General features: G+C 36.8%; 1 protein-coding gene across 5 annotated transcripts; it reads right to left on the minus strand.

The window, feature by feature from the left end:
• Positions 1-862: 862 nt before the first annotated feature.
• On the minus strand, positions 863-17,689 carry LOC110024855 (leucine-rich repeat receptor protein kinase MSP1). 5 transcript variants are annotated; one of them, XM_020725032.1, is made up of 4 exons: positions 17,417-17,689; positions 16,602-16,684; positions 2,013-5,985; positions 863-1,127 (listed from the first exon to the last, which is right to left on the minus strand). In XM_020725032.1, the coding sequence occupies exon 3, from the start codon at positions 5,918-5,920 to the stop codon at positions 2,024-2,026; it is 3,897 nt and encodes a 1,298-aa protein (XP_020580691.1). In that variant the 5' UTR covers positions 5,921-5,985; positions 16,602-16,684; positions 17,417-17,689; the 3' UTR covers positions 863-1,127; positions 2,013-2,023. The 5 variants fall into 5 exon arrangements, with proteins under 5 accessions (XP_020580691.1, XP_020580692.1, XP_020580689.1 ...); XM_020725033.1 differs by having other exon boundaries at positions 863-1,105; positions 16,525-16,684; XM_020725030.1 differs by having other exon boundaries at positions 16,525-16,684.
• Between the last annotated feature and the right edge of the window lie 205 nt (positions 17,690-17,894).

Below are 17,894 nucleotides of genomic sequence, written 5' to 3' on the forward strand. Positions count from 1 at the left end.
AAAATCTCTCTCAACACAAATCCCATTTTCAGGTCCTCAATAACTATATTCATGGAAGCTCAATAACACTTTAGTATGATAAAAATAGTCAACATTTAAATTTCATATTTTGTTTAGAGTTGTATTTGGATCCAAGGGCAAAAATCAAACCTAAGGTTTTTTTTTAACCTAAGTTGTCTTGGAAAAATCCTACAGCTTCCCCTCCTCTCTTGTCAGCAAGCACACATAACATAAGCTATACATTTACTAGGGCTGTCAAAAAAGCTCGTTGTTTTCGAAGAACTCGGATTCAGCTCGTTAAATAGCTTGTGTTCGGCTCGTTCGTTAAGTAAACGAGTCGAACACGAACACTTTTTTTAAGCTCAAATTATAAATAAGCCAAACACGAACAACTCTTTGTGCGCTCGTGTTCGGCTTGTTTTAGCTCGAAATAATAACATCATATGATTATTTATATAATAATAGATTATATATATTTATATCTAAGTTTAAGCCATAGCAGCTCTTCCTGTAATGTGGTTATGTGTTTTCTTTTGCATATGTTTAGTCCAGGTTCAAATCCAATATTTTATATTTATTTTTTCCAATTAATTTTAAAGAGCCAATTTCGAGCCGAACACGAACCAAACACGAAAAAAAATATTTAAATCGAGTCGAACACAAATCCACTGTTCACAATCCAATTTCGAACACGAGCCGAATTCGAACATGAGCCAAGCCTGAGCTTGCTCAAGCTCGGCTCGTTTACAACCCTAACCTTTACAATACTATGACAAGATTAACCCAAAATAATAATAATAATAATAATAAAATTAAAACATAACCAAAAAAAATAAAAAAATTAAAATATAAGAGAGCTAAACTTAAAAAACCAAAGTGCAGAATACAAAATAGGTCCAAAAGCACAAATATTTCACAGATCCAAGTCATCGTCATTTTCAACAAAGAGAAGAAAAAAAAAAAAAGACTGACCTTGAGACCATCCTAGCACTATTCTCAGTTCATCACTGATCAAACTTGATAGAGCTGCCTTGGGCTCTTCTACAAATCTTTCCTTCCATCCTCTTCAGTTACTTGCCCAAGCTGTTTAAGTTGTGCAACATAACTGCTCCAAGTTGACAGAGCAACTAAATTCCATCAATAAAAGAAGAGCATATTATTGAATCTTGTAAGGGTACAGTATAAAATGTACTTAAATAAACTGATAAGTATATGCAAAAGCCACCTTAGCAAAGTAAGAAACCATACAGATACAGATTTAGGGAAAAATTACCAAAAGGCCAGAACAATCTAACATTTATCAAGTTAAATATGCAAAGGAATTTGGCAATTCATCTAATAATTCTCGCTTGTTTCTTCAGTGTTAACCAAGTTGAGGCAATCAACATTTCTACATTATGAAGTTTTGTAAACATAAAAAAAATAGTGAAGTTGCATTTCGACTACAAGAATTACCACGACTCGATCAGTATAATTTAGCAAGCAAATATTGCAAACGCAACATATCAAATATGGCATCTTTTTTTTTTCTTGATAAGAAGCGACTGAATTAGTCTTTTAAAGACTACCCTGCCCTCCCACTAACACGCAATTGGCTATTAAAACTCGAAGCACTTGTCAAATTTATAAATAAAAAAGTTTGGCTTTAATTTAGAAGTTTTGAACAATACAAACTATATATATATTTTGACAATTTAATATATATATATATATATATATATATATAGTAAAGTGTCAAAATAGTCTACTAATTATTTGCAAGGAGTCATTTTAGTTCCAAAATTTATAAAAGTACTAAATTAGTCCCTAAACTCTTTTAATGAGGGCTTTAATTGTCCTCATTGGGGACTATTTCAATCAATATTAAAATAGTTTGGGGACTAAATTGACACTTTAATAAATTCTGCGACTAAATTGACATTTCCATAAATTCTAACGCAAGGACAACCAAACAGTGATATACATTAGGTTTAGAAAAAAACATACATTTAAAAGATAAGTTGGAAACATACGTAAAATTGTATCATTCGCATCCATCCATCATCTGAATCTCCTTGAAAAGGTTTACAACTTCAACCATTGTTGGCCTTTTGGCTGGCTCATCAGAGGTACACATCTTGGCTACCTTTAGAACTCGCACCATTTGCTCCTTCCATAAGTCGAAGGCCAAAAGAGAAGGGTCAAATATCTCATCAACCATTCCACGGCCCTCCATCCACCTTACCCACTCCACCAGATTACCTCCCCCCTTCTCTTCTTCCTGGCCAGTCGGAGATCTTCCTGTCAACAACTCCAACAAAACAACTCCAAAGCTGTAAACATCGCCCTTCGCTGTTGCCTTCATTGTTAAGCCATACTCTGGTGGGATGTACCCAAAGGTCCCAGCAAGGTCAGTACTTACATGAGTCTCACAGGCACTGATGATACGTGCGAGGCCAAAGTCAGCAACCCTCGGCTCGAAGTATTGATCAAGTAGAATGTTGCTTGATTTCATGTCCCGGTGAATGATGTGAGGGACAAAACCATGATGCAGGAAAGATAGTCCTCGAGCTGCACCTAAGCAGATCTTTAACCTAACTGACCAACCAAGAGTTCCATCAGTATCAGCCTGTTTCCTAAACCATTGCTCCAAGCTCCCATTTTCCATGTACTCATAGATTAGAAACCTCTCCTCACCAAAGACGCAGTACCCAAGTAACGGGACAAGGTTTCTGTGCTTCACCTTTCCAATAGTCTCCATCTCAGCCAGGAACTCCCTGTCACCCTGAAAGTGTCTCCCTCCATTGAGCCTCTTGATTGCAACCACCCGATTCTCCGGTAAAGACGCCTTATAGACAGTGCCAAATCCACCATCACCAATGATATGAGACTTACTAAAGTCATTGGTTGCTTTCGTGATATCGGCAAGAGTGATGCGAAACAAAGCATGCTCAAAAGTGGCAATGTTGATGCTGACCGGCTCTTTTAATCGCTTGCTCAAAAGCTCCTCAGAGGATGCTGCTGGCTCAATAGCCGATGAATTGGTCTTATTGGCAGGAGTGATAGCCAAATTCCTTTGGTATCGTCTCCTCCATTTGAAAACAGCAAAAAAAATGAGCACAGAAAGAAATGTAATGGTAACAACAATACTCCAAACTAAAGCTCGGCCAAATGCTCTTGAAGAAGGGTACGCAGCCAATGGCTTTAAAATACTGTGACTCCCAACACATGCCTGAGCCATTTTGCAGCTCTCTGGTGCAAAACTGTCAAATTTATTGCCAGAGAAATTCACAAATAAGAGCCCAACTATGCTGCAAATCTTACATGGGATGGCATCCTGGAGATTATTGTTGGAGACATCAAGATAAGTGAGAGAATTGAGACTGGACAATAAAGATGGAAGGCTTCCATTGAAATTGTTGTTATGAAGATCGAGAACTGCGAGAGAAGTCAGGTTTGAAATAGATTCTGGTATGGCACCAGAGAATAAATTATTGCTGGCATTGAATATAACAAGCGAACTAACTCCACCGCCAATGAAATGGAAAACTGATATGAACCCAAAGAGAAAATTTAGGCTAATGTCCAAATGAGTAAGACTCTTGATAACAAAAAGAGATTCAGGAAGAGGGCCAAAAAGTCTATTGCTTGATAAGTTAAGTTTCACTAAACTTGGCATTCTCAAGCCAAGATTGTCAGGAATTGGACCCTCAAGCTGGTTGTTTGATAAAAGTAGGCCCTGAAGATTCCTTAAAGAGAGCTGTGCAGACAATAATGTACCTGAAAGAGCATTGAAAGAAAGATCAAGGACAGCAAGGTTCAGCATGCCATTAAGCTCAGAAGGGATGGTGCCACCAAGCATGTTTCCTTGCAACTGTAGCTCTCTTACTTCAACACAGTTCTTCATTGTTTGTGGGATCTGGCCTTTCAGATTATTATAAGATAGATCAAGGACACCATAATGCTGATTGAATTCAGAATCTGAGTGCTGCGCCTGCTGAAACCCAACGCAGATTTCATCAGGTATTTCACCAGATATTAGGTTGTTGGAAAACACTAGATCACCTAGAAGCTTCAGCTGAGATATGGCCTTAGGAATAGATCCAGTCAATCTATTTGATCCAATGTCAAGCTCTACCAGGTTAGTACAGTTGAAGAGATCTATAGGGATCTCGCCAGATAGTTTATTCCCATGGAGTGACAAATTAGTTAAGTTGCTTAATTTGCCAAATGACTTTGGAATGACTCCTTCAAAATAATTGTTGTCAAGCTGCAACCTCCGAAGAGGAGATAAACTCCCACTGCTTTCTGGGAGCCTACCACCAAGCTGATTTTCAGATAGATAGATTTCAACAATGGTTTTAGATTGCAACAATTGTGAGGGAAGTAAGCCAGAGAAGTTGTTGTGTGAAAGCTCTAGGGTAACTAGAGGTAACTGGGATAAATAAGCTGGAACCTGTCCAAAGAACTTGTTCCGGTTCAAGATCAAATCAGTCAGGTTTGAACATCCTCTGAAGGTTTCCTCAATGCTTCCTGTGAGCTCATTGTCAGCAAGAGAAAAATGAGATAGCAGCTCAGCCTCACAAATATCAGTGGGGATCTCCCCTGACAAATGGTTTGCATCAGCTATGAATGAGGTCAAGTAATGTAGTCTTAAAGAAGGCAGAGTCCCACTGAAGTCGTTCTTCGCCAAACTGATAAATCGTGCCATGCTCCAATTTGAAAACCAGCTAGGAATTCGTCCAAACAAATGGTTATCATCGACAAGGAACGAGTTGATGGATTCAAGCGCAGATAAACTATCGGGCAATGGACCATACAAGTGATTGAAGGAGAGATCCAGTATCATCAGATTCTTTAGATTGCCCAACTCCTCAGGTATCTTCCCAGTGAGTCCAGCATGGGATGCAACAAGATAATTAAGATTTGTCAGTTCCCCAATACCTGGAGGCAGCCCCCCTTCAAAGAAGTTGTCAGATATGTCCAGGTCTATTAAGTTCTTGAGTTTGGAGATCTCCCTCGGAATTTTCCCTGTGAACTTGCAGCTTGGAATTGAAAAGGTTTCTAGCTGTTCCAGATTTCCAATTTCCTCTGGAATACTGCCATTGAAGCCATTAGGACCCAACCATAAAGATAATAAACTTGTCAACTTTCCAACATCTGCACTTAAAGGCCCTGTAAAGCTGTTATAAGAGAGGTCCAGTGTCTTGAGGTTGAAAAGAGAACTAGGGTCAGAAAATATTGTTCCGGTTAGCCCATTATGGCTTCCATCTAAGTTTGTGAGATGGGTCAGATTCCCAAGGCTTTCTGGAAGACTCCCAGTAAAAGAGTTCATGCTAAACTCTAGAACCTCAAGCTTCTGTAGATTCCCCAACTCCATGGGGAGGCTTCCAGAGAAAGCATTCCCAGAAATACCGAGTATTCTGAGATCTTTGGACTGCCTAATGATGGGGCCCAAGCTTCCATGCAACATGTTCGAACTAAGTAATAACTGTATTAGCTTCGTCAAGTTGGCAAGTGAAATAGGAACAGCTCCAGAAAGCTGATTATTGCTTAGATCCAAATACTGGAGATTCCACAGATCCCCGAGTGTTTCTGGAATTTGACCAAAGAGATCACAGCTGCTCAAGTTGAGAAGCATTAGAAAACTGAATTGCCCGATACAGCTGGGGATAGGAAGGTTTAGAGCCGTGGAAGATAAATCTATTTTTTCCACATCTCCATGTTTACTGCATTTTACACCTAACCACTGGCATGGTGTCCTTTTGTCATCAAACCAGCTTGGAATGAGGTGTTTCTCTCCAATAAATGAAGACCTAAGAGCAAGGAGTTTCTCTGTATCCCTGCTGTATACTGCACTGGGCAAGGAAACACAGCAGATGAAGAGAGCAATGGATACATTTGCTCGATATGCCATTGTCTTTTGTGCTTCGATGGACATCCCTGTAGTGCAACTTCTGCTAGTGTAGAATTTAGAGTTATCTTCGAACTTTGCACAAACTGTATCTGTTAAGCAAAAAAAGAAAACAGACTGAAGACTGTCCGATGAAGAAGTGTTGTTTCCCATGCAAATTAAATTACAATCTTACTTTATTTTATAGGATTATGCTAAAACCTCAAAGATTATGATAGACATGCAGCAATTAAAGAAGTATTTAATGCAACAATTAAACATGATTAAGAGGTTGTTGTCTTTGTTAGTGGTAAAAGAGAACCAATCAATTAGAAGCAGGAGCTCTATTAAGCGCATGCTAAACCATCTTAGAATATCAACATATATAATTCTAAACCTCCGTAATATCTAAACAAAAACAAAAAGAAATGTTTCTGTGCCTATAACTTAAAAAACAATGTTATCTGCATCAATTGTGGATCTCTAACTGTAAACAAGTCTGCAACAACAACACTCCATTCGAAAATAGCTTCTCGAGTTGCCATCTTGAAGATTTGTGAGAATGAAAATGTGGAACATCTCCAATCAACATAAAAAATTCTCTAACTATCTTTGATAACAACTGAAGAGCTAGTAGAGAGTGCGACCAACATTAAGAAAGCAATACTCTACTAGAAATGTTCTGGAGGTATAGGTGGAAAGTAAGTACCTCAAACTTCACATTAAACATAGGATGAAGTCTCACATCAAATAACAAATAAAGTATTTATTCAGCTTGTCCAAACAAAACAGTATCATAAACATCAGAATTTTCAAGCAAATGAATGTGTAAAGTGGTGCAACTTGCAAAAAGGTTGTAAATAAAAGGCATTCAACGGTTTAGCAAAAACAAAATTCAAACTCAAAAGTGTGCGTACCAGTTGACACCTCAACTAGTGTAATTTCAAATTGTTTACTCCATTAGTAAAAACTTCAAATGTTCGAAAGATTTCTTCAAGATTTTCTTCTTGAAAAGAAAATTTTGTCGGAACTAGCACAAAGCATAACTCAGTGAGGTCCAAAAGTGTTCCATCTAGGAAATTCACGCAAAAAGGATATAAATAATGTAAAAATTTAAAGCTTCATTTAAGGACTTTTGCACCAAACAGGACCACTGCAATTCACCCATACATTAATTGGGAGAGACCACTGCAATTTTGTTCGGAGCTAGCACAAAGCATAACTCAGTGATGTCCAAGAGTGTTCCATCTAGGAAATTCACGCAAAAAGGATATAAATAATGTAAAAATTTAAAGCTTCATTTAAGGACATTTGCACCAAACGGGACCACTGCAATTCACCCATACATTAATTGGGGGAGTCACTCTTGGTCGTGCACACTTTGGCACAAAAGATGAAAAAACAAATTCCAGTGGGCAGAAAAGGCTAATCCTAACACACCTGAATCCCACGAGGGCAAAGCACAGCAAAAGTTACAGTGCATATCAGTTGATACCCCTATAGGGCATCGTATTAAAACTTTTAAGGTTGTTCAAGAAATTAAATTTATCCAATATTCATTTCCAGCAATTCTACAATGATATTTATAACAAAATACAGTGCAAAATATATTTGCATTACATGGCAACAAAGTCAGTATGGTTGTAGAATGCCTTTTTAGCAATAATAAGCATAGAAGAGCCAACAAATTTTAGATCGTGCTAAAATTTGGAAGTTGAAATGTTAGATATGTTAATGTACCTATTTAGTGTTCTCGTTCAGTTCACTTGTACATTGAACCGGTCCGGTTTATTTTGTTGTTGCTTAGCGTGGTTTGGTCTTTTCCTTTCTTACCTGCTGTAATCTATAAATAGGACTCGCTTTGTACATTTTAGGATGGGATCTAATATTGAATTGTTCCATTCTTCCACTGTTATCTCTTCTCTTTTATTTGCTTTTACGGTATCAGATCAAACTACCTCTCGGCAACCTCTCTCCTATTTTGGCACGCTTTGTTTTTCTTCTTCCTGGGAACTGCACCATTGAGTACTTCCTACAGGTGTATTCTCTTCCATCTCATCTCCTTTACAGTTGGCTGCTCGCTGTCCATGATTCTTGCCTTCAAGAACTCTGCTTGCCCCATCTTTCTGGTAGATCTACAGAAGACGTATTTCTCTAGTTTCTCCACTTCATTCCCTCTTCATTTATTCTCTGCTGTTTTTTTCTCATGAGCACCCACTCAAACTCTTCAATTAACATTGAAATGGCCAACAATTCAAGCAATTCCCTTCCAACTGATTGCCCGATCACTACCCAACTCAAATTCCTATTGGGCAATATTAAAAATGTTGTATCCGCGACACTTACCCTGACAATCATCCTATCTCGAAGGGACAATTGCTGAAATTATTCTGTGCAAATGGGAATGATGGATTTCTTGATGGTTCTTGTCGTTGTCCTAACAACTTCATCCAAGATTCTTCAGGAATTAACATACCCAATCCTGATTCTTGCAAATGAGTCTTTATAGATCAAAATCTCACCGATGTCATCTACTTTGTTGTCTCTCCATATAATCTACCACATCTCCCTAATCTTGAAAATTATACAGAAATATGACACACAACTGAACGAAGACTTTAGTCCTCCAATAGATCTCGCATTCTCCAACTTAAAAATCCATAATATCTCAAAGGTGATAGAACCATGACTCAATAACATTCCAACATCAAATACAAAATAGATATTCTTGCCACAACTAGAGTATTTCTTGATGTTGAAGATATAGTATGTTACACTCTTAATGGAATGCCCTCCACCTATCATGCCTTCAAAACCTCCATCCTCACAAATCTCCAACAAAATTAATCAATCGAAAAATAAGTTGACCGACAGTAGTGAGGAACTCACCTAGGCAGAATCCATCAACATAAAACTACTACTTTGGTTGCTCCTAAACGCAACAGGAACAAGAACCAATCTACTACTCCTCCCAACTGACATCAGTAGAATTTAGGTTCTTAAAAGAACCGCTTTGGTCCATCCAAAGGGCAGTCCCCAAATGGATTTTGGAATGTCTCCGACAGCCGCAAAAATAATATTACTTGCCAAAAATGTAACAAATTTGGGTACTCCGTTTTTAAATGTTGGAATTGGCAGATCATACATGTCAGCCCACAATCACTCATATTTCAGATTCTATATCCAATTCAGACCAACACTGGATCTTGGACAGCGGAGCTACTCAACATCTTACAGTCAACACAAATCAGCTTCACAACATCCAAGACTATAAGGGTGATAGCTCTATATCCGTAGGAAATGGCCAAAAACTTCCTATTGCTCACATTCGTCAAGGGTTGCTTCCTACTCCCACTCGTAAGCTCTTACTTTCAAATATCCATCATGTACCTAACTTAGCATACAATCTACTTTTAGTTCATAAGTTAACTACTCAAAAACTCTTGCATTATTATGCTAACGACTACTCAATTAAGGATGTGCAAACCAACAAAGTTCTTGAAGGGCCTTGCATTCAAGGTTTGTACCTAATACAACTTCCTCTAATTGACTCCACCACTCCTCTAGACCCAGCTCTTAAACCTATTCAACATGTTCAAAATCTTTGGCACAGACAACTTGAGCATCTACACAATCATATTCACCAAGTACTAGTTTCTTGTTTACAAAATGTAACCCCAAAACCTCTGGTATATCATGTATTTTGTCCAAAATTGGACCTTACTTGCCAAATATGCAACAAAGTTAGGCCCTTCATTTTTAAATGTTGGAATAGGCACGATCATACCTATCACTTCTTATTTGCCAAATATGCAACAAAGTTAAGCCCACACTTGCTCTTATCTTAGATGCTATATCCAACTCAGACCAACAGTGTATATTGGAAAGCGGCGCTACTCAACATCTTACCGCCAACTCAAATCAGATTCAGAACATCCAAGACTACAAGGGTAACAACTTTGTATATGTAGAAAATGGCCAACAACTTCCTATTGCTTACATTCGTCAAGGGTTGCCTCCTACTCCCACTCGTAAGCTCTTACTTTCAAATATCCCTCATGTACCTAACTTAGCATGCAATCTACTTTCAATTCACAAGTTAACTACTCAAAAACTCTTGACTTATTACTTTTAATGTGAACGACTACTCAATTAAGGATGTGCAAACCAACAGATTTCTTCAAGGGCCTTACATTCAAGGTTTGTGCCCAATTCAACTTCTTCCAATTGACTCCACCAGACCTAGCGCTTATATCTGTTCAACATGTTCCAAATTTTTGGCACAGACAACTTAAGCATCCTCACAATCACATTCAGCAGGTACTAGCTTCTTATTTACAAAATGTTAGCCCAAAAACCTCTTGTATATCATGTAATTTGTCCAAAAATTGGAAATTACCTGCCAAATATGTAACAAAGTTGGGCACTCCATTTTTAAATGTTGGAACAGACACGATCGTACCTATCAGCCCACAATCACTCTTACTTCAGATTTTATATCCAACTCAGACCAGCAATGGATTTTGGACGGCGGTGCTACCCAACAACTTATCGTCAACTCAAATCAACTTCACAACATCCAAGAATATAAAAGTGGTATCTCTATATCCGTAGGAAATAGCCAACAACTTCCTATTGCTCACATTCGTCAAGGGTTGCTTCCTACTCCCACTCGTAAGCTCTTAATTTCAAATATCCATCATGTACCTAACTTAGCATACAATCTACTTTCAGTTCACAAGTTAAATACTAAAAAAACTCTTGTATTATTACCTTTACTACTAATGGCTAATTAATTAAGGATGTGCAAATCAATAAAGTTCTTGAAGGGCCTTGCATTCAAGGTTTGTACCCAATTCAACTTCCGCCAATTAACTCCACCACTCCTCCAGACCTAGATCTTATATATGTTCAGCATGTTTTAAATCTTTGACACAAACGACTTGAGCATCCTCACAATCACATTCAACAAGTAATAGTTTCTAGTTTATAGAATGTTAGCCCCAAAACCTCTTGTATAACATATAATTTGTTCAAAAGTCGGAAATTAATTTTCTCCAAAACCAGTATCAAGGCTACAACATCTCTGCAAATTATTCACTCTAATGTTTAGGCTCCTTCTCCCACCTCCTCTAATGAAAATTATAAATAATATGTCACTTTTGTTGATGATTTTTCTCGTTTTATTTGAGTATATCTGCTTAAATATAAAGATAAAACTTTCATTAAATTTAAAGAATTTAAATGTCTTGTTGAAAATCAACTCAATTATTATATAAAAATCCTAAGAACTAATGGTGGCGGTGAATAGTGAAACGCTAAATTTAATAATAATCTTGCTCAATTCAACATTCAACACCAATACACCTGACCTTATAGACCCGAACGAAATGGCATTGTCGAACGAAAGCACAGATATCTATGGAAACGGTTCACACCCTTTTACATGATGCTTATTAACCTACTCATATTTGAGCTCATACTTTACTCACTACATGTTATCTTATTAAACGATTACCTACCAAAAAGTTATAATATAAATCACCATCTAAAATATTATTCCATTAATGGCTGAATTATCACCACTTAAAAATATTTGGATGTCAATGTTTTCCTAGGCTCAAGCCCTATCTCAATCTTAAACTTAAAAGTTTATCCAAAGAATGTATGGTTTTCGGTTATGCCCCCTCTCAAAAAAGTGGTAAATGTCTAGGTATTTCTACTAATAGCATCTACATCTCATTATGTTATCTTTAATGAACGCATGTTTCCCTTTTAGTGAAAACATATTTCTTCTTCACATAATATCTCGCTTGCTTCCTCTCTACCTCCCCTTTTATTGGTTCCCTCCACTGCTATTTTTTAACTCAATTGTCTCACCTCTCTCCCAACCGAATTGCATCCCATTCGCCCAGGCATCCCTTCTGTGCCCCTGTAGATACCAAATTGCATTTCTCACTAGCTTGTGACACTCAACCTGCTCTCATCTCTACTGAATTGTCTCAACCAATAAATTGTGAGCCTCCCCTTACACCCTTTTACCTCCTTTTTCCTCACATTCCATGCTCACTAGAACTAAAATTGTAAGCATTAAACCTTGCCAAATTCTCAATCTTAATCATCAAATAACTAATGATCCCACTACTCACTCTATGGATATTAAACATGAACATTGGAGAAATGCTATGTGTTCTGAATTTCAAGCTTTATAAGATTAAGGGACATGGGAATTGGTACCTCCCACGTCCCAGTATAATATTCTTGGTTGAAGGTGGACCTTCAAGTCTAAACATAATTCTAACAGAACAGTGGCTTGGTATAAGGCTCGACTTATGGCTCAGGCGTTTAAAGAATAAGAAGGCAAAGACTAACTTGAAACCTTCAGCCCGATTGCCAAAATTACTACGATCAGGGTCTTCCTCACCATAACGGTTACCTACAAATGGCAAATCCTTCAACTTGATTTATCCAATGTATTTCATCATGGAGATCCATATAAGACCATCTATATGCAGCAAGCTCAAGGCTTTTTCGATCAACTTCATCCCACTTACATTTGCAAACTCAAAAAAGTCAATTATGCATCATACCCTCACGACATATCTTCAGTTTCTCCACTTTCATGTTAGCTCAGTCGATTTGTCTCTCTACGACTACCAATACAGCAATATTCATATCTATATTCTAATATATGTGGATGACAATTTAATAATCGAAATGACTCTCAAACCATTGATATTATTCTTCAAGCGTACACACCAAATTTAAAATGAAAACTTTGGAACCCATCTCCGAGTTTCTTGGTATCCAAGCTACTCATACTACCTATGGTTTATATCTCAATCAAGCAAATTACACTCAACAAATTCTCCATATTCAGGAATGGCAAATTCTAAACCTATACCTATACCATAAAGTCTTCTGATCTCTCTAATCATACTCTCCTTCATGATCCTTTTTTTTATTGTAAACTAATTGATTCTTTACAGTACTTGACTCTCACGCAACATGATATAACTTATGTGGTTAATCACTCTTGTCAAACAATACATCAACCAACTCATAACAGCTTTCAGCAGTTGAGGTGTACCCTTCGTTATTTACAAGGCTCTGTTTCTCTTGGCTTACCAATCATCCAAGGGTCATTCGAACTCACCGCTTTTGTTGATGTTGATTAGGTTGGTGATCCTACTAATCGAAAATCGACTACAAGCTTCTGCATATTTCTTGGATCTACACTTGTTTCCTGGACAGTTAAAAATCAAGCTTCCATTGCTCGGTCCTCTACTGAAACTGAATATAAAGCTTTAGCCACAACGGCGACTGAGATTGTCTGGCTATGACGTCTACTTCAAGATTTTCAAATTACTCTTGCTGCTCCTAAACTTCTTTACTGTGACAATACCTCAGCCATTGTACTTGCCAATAATTCAGTATTCCACGCTCGCGCCAAGCAAAAAAAGATTGATCGTCACTATATCCGAGAATGCATCAAAAACAAAGTTCTAATGGTTCATTACGTCAACATTAATGATCAATTTGCATATCTCTTTACCAAATCTGTTCCCACTTCAAGGTTCAAGTCTCTTCATAGCAAATTGACAATCGTTGACAAAGATGATCAATTTGAAGGGGGGTGTTGATGTACCTATTTAGTGTTTTGGTTCGATTCAATCGGACATTGAACCAGTCTGGTTTATTTTGTTGTTGCATAGTGTGGTTTGGTCTTTTCCTTTCTTACATGCTGTAATCTAAAACTAGGGCTGGCTTTGTACATTTTAGGATAGTATAACATTGAATTGTTTCATTCTTCCACTGCTACGGCTTCTCTTTTATTTGCTTTTAAGATGGTATCCATTTTTTATTAGAATAAAATATGTTATGAGCAAAAATTAGATAGAAATAATGCTTAAAATCAGACTAAGTTGATACTGAAATATATTCTTTTACCTAAATTTCAAATAGAATACATTAAAAATCAAAGCGGGTTCGACACTGGAAAATTTTGGTTTTGTGTGAGTGTGGATGTTAAGGCGATAGTTTAGATCATCTTCATTCAGACTTAAGAAAATGGTTTTTTTCCCTAAAAAAATGTTTTTTTTTTTGGCTCAAATCAAAATCAATGGGATTACTCACAAGACATAAGGCTCAAATTGAACAGGAATAGAACAAATCAACATATTTGAGATCGGATTTAAATGTATATAGATAAATGCATGAATATCTTTGAGATCGGATTTAAATCTATATAGATAAATGCATGAATGGGAGTATACAGGTATTCATGCATGTACTTACATTCTGAATCATGCATATATGCAATTATGTGCTCATAAGGTGTGTCTCTAGATATATTGATGCATGTGCATATGTTGAACTAAGCATTTTGTATAGAAAATTAAGGAATGACTAAATTGAATTAATTCTTGACTCAGACCAAGCATGAAATAAATCTAATTTACAAGGTATGGTTCAAATCAAGATTAGGTCCAGACAACCTAGTGAGCTGATTTTAGAATGGTGTTAGATTGGATCATTAAATAAATATCTTAGGAACAGTTTTATTCTTCAATATGACAGAAATAACGAAAAAAATATAGTCAAACCTTTCTGAAAAATGAAATTGTGACAACACATGAATTAGTTGTATGCTGATAGCTGAGATGATTAACAACATCTGATGAAGCAAAAAAGGTAGTAGCTTCAACTTGACATGGAATGAAAGTTGAAGAATTGAAAAATTCATAAAGACATGGAATTTTGCAACCAATATGAATTTTTTGGTGTTGTTTTAGTGCTTGTTAACATTTTGTGGTCAATAATGATTCACTTTCTTAAAACAAACTTGTTCCAAACTCAAAAGAGCTGGGAGATTGCTCTCTTTTGTATGGATCGATGGTTTAGTAGGCTTGATAATTGAGTTTTATGCTTATCGTGAGTATAGAATATCAAACAAAATCTTTATATAGACATTGTGATTTTTATGTTTTGGCTTACTCCTAATTTTATTGGGTCCAAAATCTTGCATTTTTCTCTGATGGACCAGTTGTTGCTCCACGCTACGCGCTTCCAGTGAAATGTCAACTAATGCAGAGCATATTCAAAACTATGATTATAGTATTCAAGGACACAATTATTTACTCTTGTTCTTTTGGGTAAAAGAGACCTTATGATGTATTTTCATTTTTGCAATGTTGGGAGTCACTCATTCCTATTAAGTCTCCTAATGTAGTTTTTTGGGAAATTATCATTTACATGGCAGTGCCTTGGCATCCCCCGCACATCTTGTTGTGGGAAGCATGAAACCATCTACTTCCTTTTTTCGTAGTTATATCAAGAAGTGGTAGAGGTGAAGAGCTAAGTGTCAATGGAGTTTAAGTTATCCAGCCACCATATTGAAAAATTAAGTGTGAATAGATTTTGAGTTGGTTTCCATTGATCTTAAAAAATGAACAAGAAAAGATCTTAAATTAGATAGCCACCGATCATTAAAATTAAACAGAATACTTATCTAAGAAAACTAACGAAATTTAGATACCATGGTTCATCTCTACATCAAACAATAAACTAAATTACAAAAATATACTTCACACACATGCCTCATGCCTATAAATAACCCTCAAAGAAAAAGTTAACAAACTCTCACTTTTTCTGGCAGGAAACTCTATTGAATAGGTTTCAGTACGTACTTAGCTTTAAGCTTTATTGCTAATTAAACGATGAAAAGGCATAATAAAGGTGAGAAACTGCCATAACATTTTGTTTCTTAGCTGCATGTATGCATAACAAGAGCATGAACTAATGGAGAACTACTTGGAGAAGCTTGATCAGCCCAAATTGGTTACAGAGCATGCAGAAAAGTTAAGAAACAATCAAGAATGCCGTTAAAAAAGAAAACAAAATAAAACAAGCACCAGCAAGTATGATCAAATTACAATCCTGATGCAAGAGGAATGTAAAAACCAGTAGATATAATATTCTAGTAAAACTCTGCAACAAGTATTGCCAAGTTTTTTTTTTTCCCCTCTTCAAAATGTACTGAAGAGAGACAAGATTCCTAGTCAAATTAGCAGGAAGATGACAAGAACAAAGTTCAAAATAACATAGGAGCGGTTAGAGCAGTTGCCTAAGTGATTGAAGTTTTTGTTCCTGTTGTTGTTACACTAATTTTGCTAATATTTGCATTTGGTTCTCACAAATTATTCTAAAAAAAACAGAGCATATGACAGAAAAATTAAGGGGTATATCGTAACGGTTTTAGGTAAAATTTAACTCAAATCTTGGCAGACATAAAAATGGTAATTTTAAATCTAGGATTTAGTAAATCCAGTTACTTCTCAACTCCTTAATTTTTCCATAAATCTCAAATTTATTAAATTTTGTTGTTGACAGTACTTAATATATTCAAATTTATAGAATTTAATAAAACTGCAAATGCGTTTAAAATTAAACCCTTAAATAAGACATTCCGGGGTAAAACAAAAGGCGGCCACGGCAACCTCAGATAATCACAAGAGGACAATAAGCAATAAATACAAAAGTCACCCAATCAACAAAGTGAAGAATACTAGAAGACAAAGCAGAGAAATAACAGAGATTTAGCAGCAACCAAACAAAGATGAGTATCAAAGACTTTCCCTTTACCAACCAACCTCATGATCCTAGCCCAGTACATTTTTAGCAGATTATCTTGTCGCGTGCGATGTGAAAGAAGCAGGAAGACCGCTACCTTCAAACTTTGAACTCTCTGGAGAAAGAAAGCATTCGAGAAAGAAAGAAACGCCCTAACCTCGCATATCTGTTGTTGTTCGCCTGAAGAGAACAATAGATGCTGGGACTGAAGAATAAGAAGCGATACGGAGCAGGAAAACTGGAGAGATAAAAAAGGTAAACAAGTACTGCTACTCCCAAACGAGCAGGCATCCATTGCTATGAAAATAAAGCAGCAATTTACGAGAAGAAACCAGCTTTCCTGGTGCAAAAAGACTACACAAAATGTAGTAAAAGCGATTATCCCTGCTACGCCTCTCATAGGACGGCGGCAAATAAACATGGCGGAAATCCTCCGAGAATCCCGATAACTAGGAGCCTCGATTGGAAGTTTTTATTAGCTGAGGTCTGGGTTGGCATACCGCTTTTCCAAGCCAAATAAAAAAACACATTTATAACGAAGAGTAAAGCACAGAGCGAGATATTAAAATAATACAACTATTCCCAAGAAGAACCACTGCCATCAATGAGGCAACGTTCGTGCTCCTTTCATTTCTCCAGAATGCTATAACGAAACAACATTAAAAACCCTTGAAACCAAAAATTGGATTACCGAAGAATCGCCAACCCACAGTAGTTGAATCCACAAGTAAATTCCAACGAGGAAAACTAAAGCACACGAAGAAGATGATCCATGACTGAACAATGAGAAAAGCGAGGGAAACCACAAATTCAGAAACGTACAGAAAGATGATCACGACGTGCAGATTGAACTCAAAGAAACCAGCAAACTGATGAAAAATAAAAAAGAATCAAGAAAGAGAGAAAAACTACCTTGCGCAGCTGCCTGACTTGATCTTAGAGTCCAACAAACAGTGAAAGAGAACCGAATGCGAGGGAGGAAGAGGAGAGTTCTTTCGCTACTGATAAGAAGACATCTCTGCAGTCTAACTCCCACTTCTAATCCATTGCTCTTCGTACACTCACGGAGGTTGCGTGCTGGAAGCAAAGAGATTACAGTACCGAAAAAACCAAAAATGGCTGTTACGATTGAGGCTTCTTTTTCCTCCTCTTTCCCCCATTGTCATCTGCTCTGCTGCAACTGCAGTCGGCTCCTCCAGAACAACTTTCCACTTTCAGCAAAATGGTTATAATGGCTGCAAGTTCTTTCATTCGTAACTCAAAATTTTCAAATTATATTGCAAATATTATCATTTCATTTTGCAGAAATTTAATTATGTAACACCCGGAAAAATATTAACGTGGAGCTATGCTCATTATTTATGTATTATTTCATATTATTTAGGTGTTG

Source organism: Phalaenopsis equestris, unplaced genomic scaffold, assembly GCF_001263595.1.
Source record: "Phalaenopsis equestris unplaced genomic scaffold, ASM126359v1 Scaffold000276, whole genome shotgun sequence".
Classification (NCBI taxonomy): domain Eukaryota; kingdom Viridiplantae; phylum Streptophyta; class Magnoliopsida; order Asparagales; family Orchidaceae; genus Phalaenopsis; species Phalaenopsis equestris.